This window comes from Carassius carassius, chromosome 17 (genome assembly GCF_963082965.1).
Source record: "Carassius carassius chromosome 17, fCarCar2.1, whole genome shotgun sequence".
Taxonomy (NCBI): Eukaryota; Metazoa; Chordata; class Actinopteri; order Cypriniformes; family Cyprinidae; genus Carassius; species Carassius carassius.
Genome location: NC_081771.1, coordinates 2,766,293 through 2,785,591, shown reverse-complemented (window position 1 = coordinate 2,785,591; position 19,299 = coordinate 2,766,293). Strand labels below are relative to the sequence as shown.

Genomic DNA, 19,299 nt, shown 5'->3' with positions numbered 1-19,299 from the left:
GATGCATTTTTACAGTGTTTCTATTTAAATTTTACACAAGCAGACCAAATCAAAACATAACAGATTTGCACATTTTAAAATTTTATTTTCTTATAATAATAATAATAAAAAAAAAAGCTGAAAATCATCCTAACTGTAAATAACCAAAACATCCATCAACGTAATAAATGCACATCTTACACAACACCCTCTGGTCTGTCGTAAATATGAAATCAAAGCCAATGGAAGGTTCATTAGATTTAACAAGAATTTTTTGGTTATCCGAGTCACTCGAATGAACCAATGTTTTCTGAACTGCAGACAATAGTCATCATAAAACACAAATGAGCAATAAACTCTTAGATCGACTGTAAAACCAGTGTAGATATTAGGCCGAGTCTTCTGTGGATATCAGGATAATAAACGTGGCATCGTAGCTTTATCGATCGGGTCGCACCATACCGGGTCTAATGGCCGGCATCATTGGCCGAGCGGGAGGTCGCATCATGTGTGGCCCGGGCATCATTTGCATAGGTCCACCCATTGGTGGCCGCATACCTAGACCTGAAAGAGAGCCGGATGAATGTGTTTGTCAGTTTAGATTGCAATTAATTAAAATCCTTCACATTAACAGTTATTTTTATAGATAAACAGCCTTACCTGGTCCTCCAGGCATCATGCCGTGAGGAGGGGGACCCATCATGGGGATCATAGGAGGACCACCCATGGGTGGAGCTGGTAACATGCCCGGTCTCGGAGGTCCACCTGCAGAAGAAAAAACATGTTATTTCTTTAAATTATATGTTAATAATATAATGCAATCAAATCAAAGTAAAATCTCTATTTATTGGTTTCTCAATGACTGACTGGCAATACTTAAATTATAAACTTTTATGTGGCATTCACAATTTCTGAATTCAAATGAGTCAACATTATGTTAAGGCCTGACACCGCAGGAAAACAGGGTCTAAAAGAAATAGATTTCACCATACTTCCCGAACTGATTAATATCAGCACATTCAGAAACTTTTGAAAATTATAATGTCCAAATATGCAAACAAAGCATCACTTAAATACATTTTCATTCATTTCAAGATGAGAAATCTGAACACCAAAATGAAGTCAGGTCCAAAATTCTTGTTTCATTTTGTTCTGATTAAGGATATTTCTTATTAGCACAAAAATCTGAAAATACTGTCAAAGGACAGAAAAATCAGCATGTTTTTAAGAATAAATGTTATATAAATCAGATGTATGATAATTGAACAAACCCCTCAGTTTAAAAAACTTAATGCAGATATGAATAAATCTGCATTTTGAGAAAACAGCCTTTAAAGATGTGCATCATTTAATATACAGAAACAAATAGAAAACTGGAAAAAGTGAATTTTGTAAGTTTTCTTTCCACTAGTTTCAAAGAGATGTTATGTATAGAAGTATATGGGTAGCAAAATTAATTTTATATGTAATATGTAAAATGGCAATGTATTCTGTATGTAAATGTAAGTTTTCTTATACAAAAATATTGTGCAACATTTAGTGCAAAATCTAAATTAAATTTCAATTATAGAACTTACATTTGCCATTTACTACACTAGTTTTAATGTCAATTAAAATATATATTAGTTATAATAGTTTCACAATTAAAGTGAAATTGTATTATCCAAATTGATTAGATATATTTAACACGTCCAAGCAAAAAATGTAGTGAAATTATCATTTAAATTCCATTTTTCCTAAATGTGTTATAAATCGCAGTGTAAATTTCAAAATGCATTCTGAGATGAAGGTGCAACAAAAGTGTAGCAAAATGCAATAGATGCATTGAGAAATACACTCAAGACTGTTCAATTGCATTTTCATTAAATACCCAACGATTTTGTTGATTGTCAATTGTCCAAGTCGATGTGGATTTGAAAATGCATTCTGAGCCAATCACACCCCCAACCTGTCAATCATTATATCGAGGAGTGGCTCTCCTCGGGGGTCAATATTCCCCAAACACTTTTCACCTGCCTCATCTCTCACTGTTTTACACTCCAACTGATGCACATAAGCAAACAATGAATTTAAGAAAAATAAAATACATGTTGAACATATCTAATCAAATTGGGTAATACAATTTCATTTTAATTTTGCAACTTGTAAAGCATTAAAATGTTTTTAATTTACATATTAATACTAGTGTAGGAAAGAACAAATTTAAATTATATAATTGAATTTTCATTTTGCACTAAATGTTGCAAATATGTATGAGAAAATGTAAATTCAAATAGAGAAATGCATTGCCATTTTACATATTGCATTATCATTTAGCATTTCACATTTCAAAATGAAGTTTGCCACCCATATGCTTTCATAGTTATGGAAGAAAAATACCTCAAAATCTCAAAAGACCAGAGCATGAAACAAACAATGCTTTTGCCTGTAGTCTCGCCATAAAAAAAGCATAAAGTTGACTCAGTAATTGTTTATATGCTTTGTATGAATGCCATGAAAGGAAGTGAACATTTCAGAACTTTGAAACGTACTAATATTTGGATGCGGCAGCAGAGATCCGCCAGGTGGAGGGGCTCCAGGGAACGGGGTGGGGGGGATTTTACCCTGCTGGAAAGCAGCCGCTGAAACAAGTAAAAATGATTTTTAGACTAACACTCATCTTTTATAAAAGATCAAGAAATCAGTCAAAATAGTTTGTAATATCAAGTATGCATTTTATGTATAGATCTATGGAAGAGCGTTTCTTCCACAGAATATAATTTTCTTTAGAATTCTGACTTTTTCTTCATGCAAATTTTAATGTAAAGGTCAAAACTGCAAGAAATACTCAGAATACAGACTTTTCCCCTCAAAATTGCAAGTTCACATCTCTCAATTTTTGACATTTTCTCAGAATTGCGAGAGACAGTTTAAATTGTAAAAAGTCAGAACTCTTAGTATATCTAAATATCTATATAAAAGACTGAAGGAAATTATGAAGGTCACAAATATAAACCTTGGAAGAGCAAGTTGTTTACTCACTTGTTTTGTCGATGAGATTCTGAGCCTGCTCCTCCATCCATTTCTGATAATAATCTTTCACATTTTCTTTATGTTTTCGTCCGCTGCAGTGTGTCTTTCTGACTGACGGCTGCAGAGATTAAACATACAAATAATGTCATGTTAAACAGGTCAGATTACCATCAGGTTCTAGAAAAACTGGTATTCTTACCGAATCGTGTGTCAAGTATGTGTCACAATAATCACAATAAAACCTGAAAGAGACAAAAACAACCCACCCTTGATTACAAATACCTTGGAGGTGCTACAGTACAGCATTATAATACCATAGTAAAGGACTGTCACTATAAAAACCTAACAGAATACCATCATTTAGACTTATAGTCTTCTTTAAGTAATTACGAACTTAATATGAATATCATAGTAAGACCATGGCACTGTATTTACATGCTACTCTTTTGTTTGTGTTATTCTCGCACAATTTTTACTATTAAAAACCGATTCTTGCAGCACACAAAAAATGGCATTTAAAGAAGTGATATATAAATATAATGACTCATTCACTAAATTAAAACACTTTTTAAATCATTAAAATGCTGGATTAACTTGAAGAGCTACTAGATCTTGTCTGAGAACCGCGGTTTATTCGCAATGTGGTTTTCTAAAATGCCTTACGGTATAACAGATATATTAATTAACCCTCCGCGATTAAAGCCGGTTGGTCTGTTTTAATATATATCGTTTAATAGTATAAAATAAACAAAGAGAGACTCACTTCGGCATCTTCACAAGCGAGACAGCGCGGGGTGAAAATCACCGGAAGTAGAATCTGAGAATCCTTTTACGTCTTTTTTTGGGTTTGGAGCGAGCACGCGCACGCACTGGCGCCAGCTTGTGTCTGGGAGGGAACCTGTCTCCGTTTACCACAGCATGTATCTGGTCACATTTGACCACAAAATATAAATACATTTGTGTTCATTTATTATGGTGACAGTTTTCCGCACATTTCCTCGAACATATTTAAATGCAATAACTCCTGGAGTATAAAATATTATCATACCTGTAAAAATGACAATAAAGAGCTCTGACCTTAATATTATTAGTTTTTGTTTATAAATCAGAATCACTCAACAATAACGAAAAATACATTAGTTCACTTTGATCCTAAAAGCCTTACATTTTAGTACCCCCCAAAAAACCTTTGTCTACCTTTTGAGAATAACTAATAATTATTTAAACAAAAAAAAGTCACTTTGTAGAATATAGTTTTATTCTGACAAATCATTTGAGAAAGTAACATCTCCAAGCAATGCTTTATGCCACAACATGTATGAGAAACCTTGCAGCTGCCATGAGAAGTTTAACTGTACAGCTTTTTAAACGGCTCAGCTTTAAACTTTAATGTTTCATGTTGATCAGTCATTCAAAGCTTGTCACACCAAAAGCAAAACCATTGATAAAGGCCTGCAACACAGCACAATGTCAGAGGTTGCAACACCTTTTGAAGTTTTACTATCTTAAAATTTAAACCAGCAGCATGACAGTTAATATGAAGCCTTTCAATAATATTTTTTAGTAGTCAGTATTATGTGATCTGAAAGTGTTTGAGAAACAGGAGGTTGTAAGGTATATAGAAAGAATACACTTTTTAATAAGCCAAAACTCACACTTCTGTTCTGACATACTGAGATCATACATTTGATATTGCAGTTTCAGATTTATTGCAGAATAAGTGAAAAATCTAGTTTATTTCATTTACCTCATATCTTCACAAAACGTGGGTCAAAATAGAATGCATACATTAGAGTAAACATGACATTATTAGCAACCCATTTTATTTCCTTAATGTAAGATATCGGAGAGAAATAGGATATTCAAATGGCAAAAAAAACCTAGGCAGTAATTGTTCATTTCTGGAATAACATGCTCAACAAGAACATGAATCAAAATAGTGTTCAGTTCAGTCTGAAACTTGTTTAATAAACTACATCGAGGGTCAATGAAATTCTGCCATTGGTATTTGTTAAAGGATGATTTGATAAAACAGGAAAACCACTTAATATCATATTTCTTTCCAAAGCAACAGGAACCAATATCCAAATTTTCAGAAATAAATAGCATTTTATTTAGATTCAAATTTACACATGATGCTTTCTGTGCTTTTAAAACAGACCATCACTTACATATTTTCAGTAGCCATCCATGAATGATAAAATGTTGGTCCTAAATAAGAAAAATTACAATGGTAATTTTGAAATGATGCGAATGCCATCATAATGCTGATTGAGGGAAGTCGCAGGATTATCATGTGATGCAGCATGAAACTCATGTGGACAATCTCAACACCATCCACCACCATTACATACGGTGACGTGAGCAAAACATCACAGAACATCCAAGTCACTTCTGCCCAATCTCTCAGAAGACCACAGCAGCTTCGGTCAACATGCCAGTCCTGCTGATGTGCAACCTCGTACACACCAGCTGTGGCACATCTGTTTCTAAACAGTCCTCATAGGCTGGATTTGGATGTCGTGTTGACAGGAATGGCTCTGAGCTCTGTCTGCATGCACAAGTACTCTCCAATGACCGCCATGAGGGCCATGCAGGCCACGTTAACCAACCACCATGACAGGGCGGCTGTGAGATGGGCGTTGTAGATCCAGCAGCCGATCACGTGAAAGAAATGCACCGTCACGGTGAAGTCCAGACACTGCTTTCCCCGTCGGATGAAAAACCACAGGCCAATAGCGCTGAAAAAGATACATGGAGCAAAGAATGACTTCAGATGGCAGATAAAAGTGAGATAAATGCTTGGAATAGGACGGCATTAAAGGGTTAGTTCAAGCAAAAAGGAAAATCATGTCATTAATAACTCACCCTCATGTCGTTCCAAACCCGTAAGACCCTCTGTTCATCTTCGGAACACAGTTTAAGATATTTTAGATTTAGTCCGAGAGCTTTCTGTCCCTCCATTGAAAATGTATGTACGGTATACTGTCCATGTCCAGAAAGGTAATAAAAACATCATCAAAGTAGGCCATGTGACATCAGAGGGTCAGTTAGAATTTGTTCAAGCATCGAAAATACATTTTGGTCCAAAAATAGCAAAAATTAAGACTTTATTCAGCATTGTCTTCTCTTCCGGGTCTGTTGTGAGTGCGTTCACGAGACTGCAGTGACGCTGATGATGTGTTATCTTCGTTGTTGAGTGCCTTTCTGGACATGGACATGGACAGTATACTAGCTCTCGGACTAAATCTAAAATATATTAATATGTTCCGAAGATGAACAGAGGTCTTACGGGTTTGGAACGACATGAGGGTGAGTCATTAATGACATAATTTTTTATTATTGGGTGAACTAACCCTTTAATATAAACTTACCATGTGAGAGAATTCAGAGTGAACGCCATCATAGACAAGCGACCTTGTGTTGTTGAAAAGCCAAGAACCTTGAAAGAAAGTAAACTAGTTAGTTGTAGTTCTGGGTTAACAACATCAAATCTCATTCATCTTCCCTTTGATGAACCCTATTTGGACAGTTACCTCATAACTGAATATCTGGTCGAGTGATTTACTGGTATGGACCAAACCATCAACACCAGCCAACCACAGACCCAAGAAGCTGTAGAAGATGCACTGCATGAGAATAATCTGGGAGATAATGAGGATTGGATCCCAGATGTAGCTGCGGAAATGACTGCCCATCTCACAGAAGATGAGAGGGACAACACACGTCCCAAAACAGGCTCGATAAAAAGATTAACAGCGGCCCCGGGATTTGAGTCTCAACCTAGCAATGACAAAATAATAACAGTGCATGGTTCAGTTAGTTTGTCAGTCCATGTAAATACCATGGTAGATATCCATTATTTGTTAACAAGCGTGAAAACGTAGATATACTACGTATACCAACACAACACAGACAAAATAACTAATTTACAGCTATTCAGTAATATTAGACAACATACGCACTAGCTAGCATTCACACATTCAAGAATTGTAACGTGTTACCTTATGCATTTACACAGTTACACAGACAAATTTAAAACAATGTCAACGGTATGCCATTTCATATAAGTACACAAAAAATATAAATGTAAAATACCACTGCGAACGGGCTTTTTGTTAGCATTCGCTAGCTAAACATTGCTAACCAGCGACTTTGTTGACATCCGTCTGTGAGAATTCTAATGCTGTGAAAAACACGAACCCCGAGTAAGACATATCCGAGGTGTGATCCTGAGGTCAGTGAGGACGCAGACAGATCGAGATCATAGAAACTTAACGCTTTATCTTAAGGTTAATACTATTTTTTTCAACCGGATGCGACACTTTGAGCCGCATTTGAAAGCGTGACGTCATCACATGTGTGTGTGTGTGTGTGTGTGTGTGTGTGTGTGTGTGTGTGTGTGTCTCGCGCGCGCCGCAGTTTCGACACTTCATACGTTATCGATCACATCAAAACAGATAATCCCGCCTCTTACTATTCAATTGAAATAGTTGGTCGGTTCATAACATTTTAAGTATGCTAGTAGCACCTTGAGCACTAAACTATGATATGAGTTGATATTAAATATAAATTGAATAAATACATTTATGCAAAGCGATTTACAGTGCATATCAAGATTATAGATAAATTATTAAATTATTATTAAATTATTACATTGTATTATTACTATTATTCCATTTCTCCTTATTTCACGTACCAAATTTACTTATTTTATCCTTTCATAGTCTGTGAAACGTAATCCAAGGCTTTCTTTCATAATGCAGTGTCATAATTCAGTATTATTTAAAATTATAAAATTAAAGTTTTAACTTTAGCTTGAAAAGCTTTGTCAGGAAGTTTAAAACTTAAAGCTGAAATGTATATAGAAGATGTAAAGCATTTGCTGCGTGGTTGCTAAGGTGTTATGTGTGGTTGCTAGGTTGTTGCCTAGGTGTTTTGGTTGGTTGCTATTAGGCTGCTACAAAAACATTTGCTAATGTGAGCTTTCTGGTTTCTCAGGGGTTCTGGGTGGTTGCTAGGCTTTTTTTATAACTTGATATTTGTCAAGCCAAAATAATTAATCACTTCAAGATTTCATAATAAAGATATACATTCAGCCTGTTGTGTTTCTGCCAGTGACACTTTATTTTTTATAGATTTTTTTAACCAGTTTTTTAACCTGCATGGTGAAGTTTCACAGTTACCGACTAATCTTATTTGTGGTAATTTGGTCTGCATGCCTGTAACATATCTGACATTTGAGCTTCCTCTTATTTCACTAGTCTCTGGAATTGGCAATCTCGCTGTCCCCTGAATGACGAATAAGACATTATGAGCTTGAGAACCAAAAAAAAGTGTAAATTATTTTTGATGCTTTCCTAGTTTGCAAGCAGTTTTTTGGTAATTTGGGGCGTTGTTATTGATTAATTTGAAAAGTAATTCTTATTCCAAGTCATATTGAATGCAAACTCTTATCGTTTCTTTACTTTTATAAATATACTGTAATAAATTTTGCCACCACTAGGGGCCACTGGTAATGCGGACTAACACCTATTCTGCCACGACCTTTAACCTCAACCCGGTCTGGTCCGGGAGGAGCACTCAAAACACACTCAAGACCAAGATTTATCAAAGAATGCACTTTTTATTAAAAACAGCAGCCATTTGGCATTGTCTCACTTAAATATCCCGATTACATACACTGGTCATATTCTATTAAACTGTGACACACATTTAAAAGAGAACCCAAGTGCTCATTCCAAATTCACAGCAAACAATAAATTAGGTGAAATCTCATACACAGCCCACTTAATTAGAAACTCCAAACCTAAATCACATGCTCTATGTGTAATAACCAGCACAGGCAATCACCAAAATTCAGGAGGACAGTAATCACAAATGACTGAGTACAAAAACAACCCACACAACTCTGTAATAATAAAATAACTTGGGACTTCCCTGTCCACGTCCGACGACACCCTGCCGTCACTGTGAGGACTCAACCTTCCCCTCCGCGGAAATGCTGAGAAGGTTTCTTTCCAACAGCCTGCCAAGTCCACCTACACTCGCTTCCCTATCTATCTAAGTTTCCGCCCCCCACTGTCTACCTCCAGGGCCAATAAGTGAGACCCCGGTTTTCTTCACGACGGTGGTGCTAGCCAACCACGAACGCAACGGATCCCTTGCTTTTGTGAACCCAGCAGGCTTAACAAACACAGCGTCTCAGTCTCTTTCACAGTTCATTATTAGGCAACAGCGCGTCCTCACCTTTCCCCTCCCCCGCATTTAAAAGCCTCCCAAAATTGTTCATTGTCCACAGGTGTACTCACAGACATCGTTCCTTCAGTGTTTGTCCGTAACAATGATGTCACACCATCAATAGAATCGTAATTATTACACTACTTCCCCTCTTGAAAAAATAGGACTCGTCCTCGAGTCCTTAAACAGATCCATTGTAATCCTTGAACCACACAGGGGGTTTACGTGTTCATAGGGGACGACTCCGCTCTGTAGCAGATATAGCTGGCATAGGCAATTTCCCCCCAGCCACAGACAAATCGCTCTTGCCAGCCCCCTCAGTAACTGTAGATCCAGCAGTTAAGGGAGGTTCTCTCACTGTGACCGGAGACACCGGGGGGCAACCACGGTCCACAACTGGAACTTCCACTGAATCCAAAGACACCTCAGCCTCAACAGAAAGCTGCGATGTTTGAGAGTCGCTGATAGCAGTCGGCAGCCAATGTGAAACAGGTATTCCAGCAGCAGCAGGTGGCCTAACCGACTGAAACCCCTCGGTGACACTGGTAGAAGCTGATAAATGGACACCCCCACCAGCAACAGGCAAATCAGGTGGCCGTGATCGTCGAAACACCCAGCTAGACCCAAAGCTTGGACCCCTTTCTTTCTTCCCCCTAATTGGGGCAGATGTAGTCTTATGGTCAACTTTGGCTGTTGTATGGCCACCCGTAGACTCTGCAACCATAGAAGAGACATAAGGTTTCAGTTGATTAAAATGCACCACTTGATCTATACCTCCAGCCTCTGGCTGTATCTGATACAACACTTCAGAAACCCTTTCCAAAACCCTATATGGGCCCTTAAACAGTTTCTGCAATTTTGGACTCACCCCTTTCTTCCTAGCCTTATTCTTTAACCATACCAACTCCCCCACTGAATAATACTGAAACTTGGCCTTAAAGTCAAAATACCGCTTTTGATGTTCTGAGGCTCTAGCCTGATGACTTTTCACTGCCCCCACTACTGTGGCAAGACTTTCAGCTACCCCCTTCACATACTCATTCACAGTTGCAAATCGCTCTTGTCCATCTACATCCATCATGATGTCAATCGGTAAAACCATCTCCTGACCAAATAACACTTTATATGGGGTAAAGCCAGTACTGGAATGAACGCTACTTCTATAGGCCATCATCACATAAGGCAAAAGGACATCCCAATTCTGTTGATTGTCATTAATATAAAAAGACAACATAGACAGCAATGTACGATTAAACCTCTCAATCATTCCATCTGACTGAGGTTGATATGGAGTTGTCCTGGTCTTATTAATGCCTAGCAACCGACACAATTCACCAAACAAATTGGATTCAAAGTTTCGACCTTGGTCGGAATGCAGGCTTCTAGGGGTTCCATAACGACACACCCACTCTTCTACCAGAACTCTAGCTACGGTCTTTGCCTCTTGATTTGGGAGGGGGTATGCTTCGGTCCATTTTGAAAAATAGTCCCCCACCACCAACACGTATTTATTTCTGAGGAGGGTCCCAGGAAGAGGCCCTAATATGTCGAGTGCCACTCGTTCATAAGGACGAGACGTTACAGAAGGAATAAGTGGGGCCCGAGGAACCGGACCGATTTCCTTATGGACCGCGCATTCAGGACATTCCTGACACCATCGTTTCACATCCTTATACCATCCCGGCCAATAAAAACGATCCCTCACCTTTTCTTGTAGCTTTTGCACTCCCAAATGGGCTCCAGTTGTAATATTATGCAATAACCTAAACATTTCTGGTACCATAGACCGTGGAACAATAACTTGAGTCTTTGCGCTCAGACCAACTTTTGGAGGCAACACCCTCACCAACCTCTGCCCCTGAACCTCTATCTGCTCCCAGACCGAGGCATACTTTTTAAGGGATGGGTAAGCATTCACTATCTCCTGTCTATTACCTTTCTGGCTCTTCAGTTTTAGTATCAAACTCAACTCTGAGTCACTGTGCTGGGCTCTGGTCAACTCATTCGGTCCTCCTTCCACCTCCCCTATTTCATAATTCAGTATCTCTCCCTGTTCCAGAACACCACCCTGAGGTGCAGGTTCAACTTCTACATAGCTAACAGAGCTAGCCACAACCTCCCCAGAATAAGCAGGTAATCTTGATAGCGCATCAGCATTAATGTGCTCTTTACCTGGTCGGTGAACAATTTTATATTGGAAAACAGCTAGCTGTTCCAACCACCGTGCCAACTGGCCTTCCAGGCCCTGGAAATTATGCAACCAACGAAGAGAATTATGGTCCGTTCGCAGCAAAAACTCTTTCCCTAGTAGAAAATGTTTGAAGTACTTGGTAAAAGTAACCAGACTAAGAAGTTCTTTCTTGGTAGTGGCGTATTTACGTTCTTGTTTACTCAGGGTTCTACTTGCATATGCCACCACTTGCTCTAAACCATCAACTTCCTGTGACAAAACAGCCCCAATCCCCACGTCACTGGCATCTGTATCCAGAATAAACGAACGCTGCGGGTCTGGATAGGCTAAAACTGGAGCAGTAGTAAGACATGCTTTCAACTTCTCAAAAGCAACCTGGCAACCATTTTCCCACTGAAATCGCCTCCCCTTTTCTGTAAGCCGATGCAATGGTCTAGCCAACTCAGCAAAACCCCTTACAAATCGCCTATAATATGAGGTTAAGCCCAAAAAGCTTCGTACCTCAGTCTGATTTTTAGGGATTGGCCATTATTGTACAGCTTCCACTTTACTGGGATCGGCCATAACTCCCTCAGCCGAAATAACGTGACCAAGGTATTGCACTTTGGTAGCGAACAGATTGCACTAAGATGGTTTCACTTTAAGATTGGCAGCCTGCAATTTGGACAATACTTGACCTAACCGCTAAAGATGTTCCCCAAATTCTTTCCCGAAGACTATAATGTCATCCAAGTAGACTAAACACGTGGACCACTGCAAATCGGCCAAAATCAAGTCCATAAGTCTTTGGAATGTACTTGGACTATTGGACAGTCCAAAAGAAAGAACATTAAATTCAAAAAGCCCCTGTCTTGTTATAAAGGCAGTTTTAGGGCGATCTATAGGGTCCACTTCGACCTGCCAGTAGCCACTAGCTAAATCTAAGGTAGAAAACCACTGTGCATGAGTTAGGCTATCTAATGCATCGTCAATACGTGGAAGAGGATATGCATCCTTTCTAGTAACATCATTTAACTTCCAATAATCGACACAGAACCTCAATGACCCATCTTTCTTTCTCACCGGAACAACAGGAGCAGCCCAAGGACTACAGGATGGTCGTATGGTACCCCCTTCCTGCATCTGCTTCACATGATCTGCCACCTCCTGCTGCAAATGAAGTGGTACCCGACGAGGAGCCAATTTAATGGGCTTTGCATCCCCAGTGTCAATCTGATGTAGAGTCCTATGGGTCGGCCCTAAATCCATGTCACTTTGTCTAAAAACAGGAAGATAATTATTCAATAATTCTTGAACAGCTTGTAACTGTGTTGGTTCCAGGCCTCTATCATTCAGCCCCAGATTTTGTAGCAAAACTTCAGCGCTCCATGGCTGCTCTACTAAATCTTTCAGTGAACCCAGAGAATTGACTGCACTATCCCCTATCTGAACATCGGTACACAAAGTTCCAATAGTCATCCCTTTTCTTGGGATAAGTTCCTCACTGGTCACATTAATAACCCTTAGTGGCAACATTCCACTCTACATAACACCCGAGCCACCAGAACTTCAGTAACTAATCTATCCGAAGGTTCCAGCATTCCTTCCAACCACTCTTGCTCCACTCCTTCAACACTACCAGGAATAATAACCTCAGTTCTTGGGGGCACAATCACATCCTGCCTTACAGATACAGTCCTGGTCTTGTTGTTCACATTACCCAGTTGTAGGGGTAGGCTCTTCCCCATTAAGGTACAACTTCTTGTATTTAAGTCAATCACGGCCCCAAACTTCTTCAAGAAGTCTGTGCCCAAAATTATCTCCTGCAAGGGTATGTCAGCCACTAAGAAGTCCGTGGCCAAAGCCAACGCCTCAATCTGACACACAGTTGACCATTTTCCTACAATATTCATCTGTCCCCCATCAGCTACAGACACCTTCCCTACATAGGGGACCAATTCAGAACCCCCATTTGTTGCCGTTTTCCAAAATTCTTTAGACACTACAGACACCTGAGCACCTGTATCTAACAACAAAACACAGGCTGTACCTCCCACTCTAGCTGATAGAAACACACCAACACCCTGTTCACTACAAGAAACACTAATTTGTAGGCCAGTCGTATAATCAGGGAGGGGGACGAGCATTTGGCCCTCTTTACTCGCCCCCTCTATTTTCCCTGTACATAAGGACATGCTTTTCTCAAATGGCGATCACAACCACACTCCCAACATACATCCCCACGTCCCTTCTGGCCCCGACTAAAACACTGTAATTCAGAATGGGAAGGAGCCCTAAAAGAAGAGGCATTATTGACTTGAGTCTTAGTAAGATTTTTAACAGTAACCTGTAAAGTTCTAACTTCCTGGCGCAAACTCTCTACCGTTTCAAGCAATATAGCCATTTGAGTATCATTAGGATTGTTATTAGACACTCCACGCACCTTCATTTCAGGTGTAATCTGACTACGCTCTAACTCTCGAATAAGCTCCAATTCAGAAGCCAAAGTTATAGCTGCCTCTAATGTAGCTGGTCTAGCACTACGGAGCTGTATTCGCAGTTTGCCGGTTCCAACATATGCAATAAATTGCTCACATGCTAGTAAATCTTGCGTATCACAGTTAGCCACTGGATAAGATTTGGCTACTAATCGCCTTAAAGCATTACCGAACTCACGTGCACTTTCCCCAGGTAATCGTCGCCTAGCGGACAGACTTGCACGATTCCAATCCTCACTTTCACAAGGATCAAAACACTTGCTCAGCGCTTCTTTTAATTTGGCGTAATTACTACGATCTTCTATTGTCAAACCACAGAATACATCTCTCGCTCTGCCAGACAACAAAAGTGACAAACTTCAATTTTAGATCCCAATTCCAATTATTCACCTCCGCAGCCATTTCAAATTGCTGGGACCAATCAGACCAGTCACGGGTGCTACCTGTAAATGTCTCTGGCATGAACACGGGACGATTAACTATGCTATTAGAAGTAGCAGTCATGCTCCTAGCTGTTGTTGGAGAAAACTCTTGACTAGAGTGTGCATTTTCAGTGTGCTCCATTTTAACAATTTACCACCCAAAAAAAAAGGGATGGATATATTACAATACAATCCCACCGCTGCCACCAGTGTAAAATATTTTGCCACCACTAGGGGCCACTGGTAATGTGGACTAACACCTATTCTGCCACCAACTTTAACCTCAACCCGGTCTGGTCCGGGAGGAGCACTCAAAACACACTCAAGACCAAGATTTATCAAAGAATGCACTTTTTATTAACAACAGCAGCCATTTGGCTGTCTCACTTAAATATCCCGATTACATACACTGGTCATATTCTATTAAACTGTGACACACATTTAAAAGAGAACCCAAGTACTCATTCCAAATTCACAGCAAACAATAAATTAGGTGAAATCTCATACACAGCCCACTTAATTAGAAACTCCAAACCTAAATCACATGCTCTATGTGTAATAACCAGCACAGGCAATCACCAAAATTCAGGAGGACAGTAATCACAAATGACTGAGTACAAAAACAACCCACACAACTCTGTAATAATAAAATAACTTGGGACTTCCCTGTCCACATCCGACGACACCCTGCCGTCACTGTGAGGACTCAACCTTCCCCTCCGCGGAAATGCTGAGAAGGTTTCTTTCCAACAGCCTGCCAAGTCCACCTACACTCGCTTCCCTATCTATCTAAGTTTCCGCCCCCCACTGTCTACCTCCGGGCCAATAAGTGGGACCCCGGTTTTCTTCATGCCGGTGGTGCTAGCCAACCACGAACGCAACGGATCCCTTGCTTTTGTGAACCCGGCAGGCTTAACAAACACAGCGTCTCAGTCTCTTTCACAGTTCATTATTAGGCAACAGCGCGTCCTCACCTTTCCCCTCCCCCGCATTTAAAAGCCTCCCAAAATTGTTCATTGTCCACAGGTGTACTCACAGACATCGTTCCTTCAGTGTTTGTCCGTAACACCGTCACACCATCAATTGAATCGTAATCATTACAATACAGTATCTACCTTTAAAGTTCAGGCTGTGCTTTATTGAATTTTCTATGCAGTTATGAATAGAGGCAAAGTCTCTTTTAAAGGGGGGGGGGGGGGTACAATTGTGTTTCGTGTATTCAGAGTTGCTCACAGTGTTAAAGAGATGGATTCTCATGCTAAACATGGCCAAAGTTTAAAAAAATAATTTAGAAGAATGACTGAGAATTTCTGTGCCGAAAATTTTACTTCCGGATCGATACAAATTTCGGCTGTTTTTTTTCGATCGTGGATCTAATGACGTAGACGAGAATGGAACTCCTTATATGAGCATTTCTCCTGGAAAAGCACTCCCGTGCACACACATAGAGGAGAGCGAGACCGCGCACATCAACGCGCCTCAAAATCGTCGCCAGCGTTGCATAGGATTTGTTCGAGAATGCCTCCAAACAAGTGCATTTTTGGATGTGGGGAAAGTTTACTATTTTATATAGTAAAATATAGAAATGTCTATATAGAAAGTTTATTATTTCAGTTCATCTCACTGGACGCACAGCGCACCTGTTTATGCCGAACGGTAAACTCTGTGTGAGGTAGTGATGGGGGTCATGCGCAAAAGATGCGTCTCTGAGAGCCGATGCTTTGTAGTGAATCAGAAGAGCCGGCTCGCATCGAGTGAGAGCCGGCTCCCAGTTTTTTTCCTTTCGCTGCTTACCTCAAGGCAGAACTTTGTTTTGATTGGTCAGCAATCGCATCGCAGCCAATCAGATGTGAGTATATGGGATCATACCATTATGTAAAAACAGAGAAGGGGATAAAGTGAAGCGGCACTCCACTGCAAGTTAACGATTCGTAACAAAGTTAATGGGGGGAGACTGTGTATTATGGCAACATCGGTTCTTTCAGAGAGAATCTTCTCAAAAACAGGGCAGATAATCACAGAAAGAAGAATTAGGATCAGTCCATCAAAGCTGAGGCATCTGATTTTTTTGAATGCCAATCTTCACTGAGGACATTAATACTGTTTGCTTGAGTTTGGTTCTAGTTCTTTGGATTTATTTGCTGTTTTGTTGTTAATTTGTGCAATAAAATGTTTGATTAAAATATTAAACAAAATAATGGTTTTGTTACCAAATAAATGCCCAAAATTAGGCAATTATAAGGATTCTCATAAAAACACTGCACATGAAAGGGTTTTCAACACACAAACAAATAATTTTTGCAAAGTTATGGTAAAATAAAGGCCTACAAAAAATCCTAAATTAAGAGCCATTCAGGAGTCGAAAGAGCCGGCTCTTCTTTGGGAGCTGAGCCAAAAGAGCTTTTTTCAAGAGAGAGTCTTACCACGCTAAATCGACGCGCTACATGTTAACTATATTCTGTGTTGTCTTCTCCTGTCAAAATAATGGAGTTTATTTAGAATTATTCAGCTTTTTAGAACAAGCTGAAGATAAGCCGGTTTCTCTGGTAGTGGGCGGGGCTAATGCACAAATGGCAATTTCATTGGCTGGCGCCTATTTATTACCGTCTCTGTTTTGATTTCAGCAAATCAATTCGACCGAACGCAGACAACGTGATTAATATTCATGAACCCAGCAGCTCATCAATCCATAGTGCATTGTATATTGTTAGTATGGTAGTAGAATTAGTTGTAGTATTATCTTTTAATAATAATTAATATGATCTATTACTATGTTTTTTTTTATTACAGAAACCCTCAATGACCAAAAATATCTTAAGCATCACCACCAGTCTTAAGTGCAGTTAAAATGACAAATATGCATTCATTAAAAGTTCATTTTTACATAAAGATATTGTGCTTGAAATATTACTATTATTTAGTCAAATGTATGTGATACTGCTACTACTGTTGAAAAAATTAATAAAACTTTATTTTTTAAAGAAATAAATCATACAATATTCTTCCATGTTTTAAATTTAATAGCAAATCCCATTTATTTACCAAAAAATAAAATGTGTTTAAATTTCATAAATTAAAAGACAAATTAAACTTTGGTGAACCTTGTTTACTGTTTTTCATAATTATATTAGCCTACTTGTAGAAAAACTTTATACAATTGTAAATAAGTATAAAAAATGGCATTGGTTTTATTTGTAGTGATAAAAAGTTTTTTTTAATTAGCATATTTTTGTGTTTTGCTTTGGTACCGAAATTGGTACCGAGAACCGTGGATTTTCACTGGTATCGGTACCGAATACTGAAATTTTGGTACTGTGACAACACTACCAAGAACCCAGCGTTACATGAACAGTGGATGCAGTTTGTTTTTCCGGGGCAGCAGCGGAGTGTATCAAGTGCCTTTGTGTGTTCTGTTCATTTGAGTGATAAATGTTTTATAAACAAGGCCCAAGTCGATGCTGGTTTTGCACATCGTTTGCTTTTAAAACATGGAGCCGTCTCTGTGATAAAATACCCCATTCATGTAAGTACAATAGCATCAGATTTCTGTATTTTGTTGAAAATCAGCACATAAGTGAATATATGTTAAGGGAAACAACACGAAACGTCAGTATTATAGCTCCGCTCACAGCACGCCTCCAGGAGTTCAGCTTTTTCCGGAAAGAATCGGAAAGCTGCTTAACATGACATTGGGTGAAACTGTATATGTTATGTACAGTGGTTAAAGTGGGATTTGGCAGGTGGGGTAACCCTCAAATTTTGTGTAGGTGCAACATGGAAAAATTACTCGCCGTGGGACAACATATTGAGTATAGGGTATAGAAATATTTTTTGGGACAAGAGTGTCACTGTGGCACCAAGTATCACAATACTTATTTACTAGATATTTTAATGGTTTTATTTTTGTCCATAAAAACACCACAATATGGAACACAACCTTGTTTATCACTATGTAAATTTAAACATAAAAATGGGAAGTCCAAAACTGAATCAAATTTAACACACCAAAATTGCTGAAGACAACTATAACAGCAATAAATCACAACCTAGATAGACCAAAATCAAAATGCAGAATCAAAAGTTTTGTTGCATCATAAAACATAAGAAACAATAACAACAACAAACAACAATGTATGATGGTCCAAAATATTGTGGGTATTCTCACATCACTCAAAATTGCTCCCATATCGACTGGTTCTGTGACTTGATTTGCACTGGTTTCCTTTGTGGACAGGCTGTGTGCTCTTCCTTTGAACACCCATTTCAGTTTCATCAATGGTTTTGTTAGTTTTAGTTAATTTTTTTTCTTTTTGCAAACACATTTCTATATAGTTTTTATTTTATTTTATTTAGTTTTAGTAATTATATTATATTATTTTATTAGTAATTATAGTTTAGCAGAGCAAACAGAACATTTCCAGTGAAGACCAAAGCAAGACATTTAATTTCATCAAAGTTAAATTTTTTGCACTGATTAGTTAACTCTTATGCAGACATCTTAATAATAAAAATAAAATAATGGTTTGAGACTGAACAAAAAAACTAAACAAATAAATGCAACTTAAAAGTATACAAGTTAAAACTATGAAAAATCCAGACAAACTAATTCATATTAAAGATGAAATCGTGTGTGTGTGTGTGTGTGTGTCTGTTTGTGTATGCGTGCGTGTGTGTGTTGTTCTGGTATTCTCTACATTGTGGGGAAATGTCTCTCCACATGGATGATAATGTTATTAGCAATGTTTTGTAAAAAACAAAGATAATAACAGCACATTTCAGCCTACCAACCTTCGTGAAAATATGACATCTCAGACATACAGTAGTAACGTTAGTAGGCTACAATAAAGTTTTTTTTTTGTGTTTGACGGATTTATTTTGCTGTTGCACCCACGTCTCGTGCAAGAAACTAAAAATCAAGCACTCTAAAGTTCAACTTATTTCTCATAACCCGTGTTATTTTTCATTTCACTGCCACAGA

General features: G+C 38.7%; 2 protein-coding genes across 4 annotated transcripts; both read right to left on the bottom strand.

The window, feature by feature from the left end:
* Positions 1–98: 98 nt before the first annotated feature.
* LOC132160752 (U1 small nuclear ribonucleoprotein C) lies at positions 99–3,849 on the bottom strand. The gene is made up of 6 exons (XM_059570431.1): positions 3,755–3,849; positions 3,191–3,233; positions 3,001–3,109; positions 2,511–2,600; positions 640–744; positions 99–543 (listed from the first exon to the last, which is right to left on the bottom strand). Exons 1-6 carry the CDS (start codon positions 3,760–3,762, stop codon positions 419–421), a joined length of 480 nt encoding a protein of 159 aa, XP_059426414.1. The 5' UTR covers positions 3,763–3,849; the 3' UTR covers positions 99–418.
* Positions 3,850–5,080: 1,231 nt separating this feature from the next.
* Positions 5,081–7,357, bottom strand: LOC132160749 (protein SYS1 homolog). Of its 3 annotated transcripts, none has more exons than XM_059570426.1 (4): positions 7,139–7,357; positions 6,528–6,774; positions 6,366–6,433; positions 5,081–5,732 (listed from the first exon to the last, which is right to left on the bottom strand). In XM_059570426.1, exons 2-4 carry the CDS (start codon positions 6,687–6,689, stop codon positions 5,492–5,494), a joined length of 471 nt encoding a protein of 156 aa, XP_059426409.1. In that variant the 5' UTR covers positions 6,690–6,774; positions 7,139–7,357; the 3' UTR covers positions 5,081–5,491. The 3 variants fall into 3 exon arrangements, with proteins under 3 accessions (XP_059426409.1, XP_059426407.1, XP_059426408.1); XM_059570424.1 differs by having other exon boundaries at positions 7,195–7,357; XM_059570425.1 differs by having other exon boundaries at positions 7,090–7,187.
* Positions 7,358–19,299: the final 11,942 nt, after the last annotated feature.

Bases quoted from the DNA above. Each gene is read 5' to 3' on its own strand.
- LOC132160752 (XM_059570431.1), bottom strand. The intron at 3,110-3,190 runs GTAAGAATACCA...TAATCTCTGCAG, and splicing joins CATACTTGACACACGATTCG to CCGTCAGTCAGAAAGACACA. The intron at 2,601-3,000 runs GTGAGTAAACAA...TACTTGTTTCAG, and splicing joins GAATCTCATCGACAAAACAA to CGGCTGCTTTCCAGCAGGGT.
- LOC132160749 (XM_059570426.1), bottom strand. From the start codon at position 6,689: ATGGGCAGTCATTTCCGCAGCTACATCTGGGATCCAATCCTCATTATC. The intron at 6,434-6,527 runs GTAACTGTCCAA...CTTTCTTTCAAG, and splicing joins ACCAGATATTCAGTTATGAG to GTTCTTGGCTTTTCAACAAC. The intron at 5,733-6,365 runs GTAAGTTTATAT...TATCTTTTTCAG, and splicing joins ACTCTGAATTCTCTCACATG to CGCTATTGGCCTGTGGTTTT.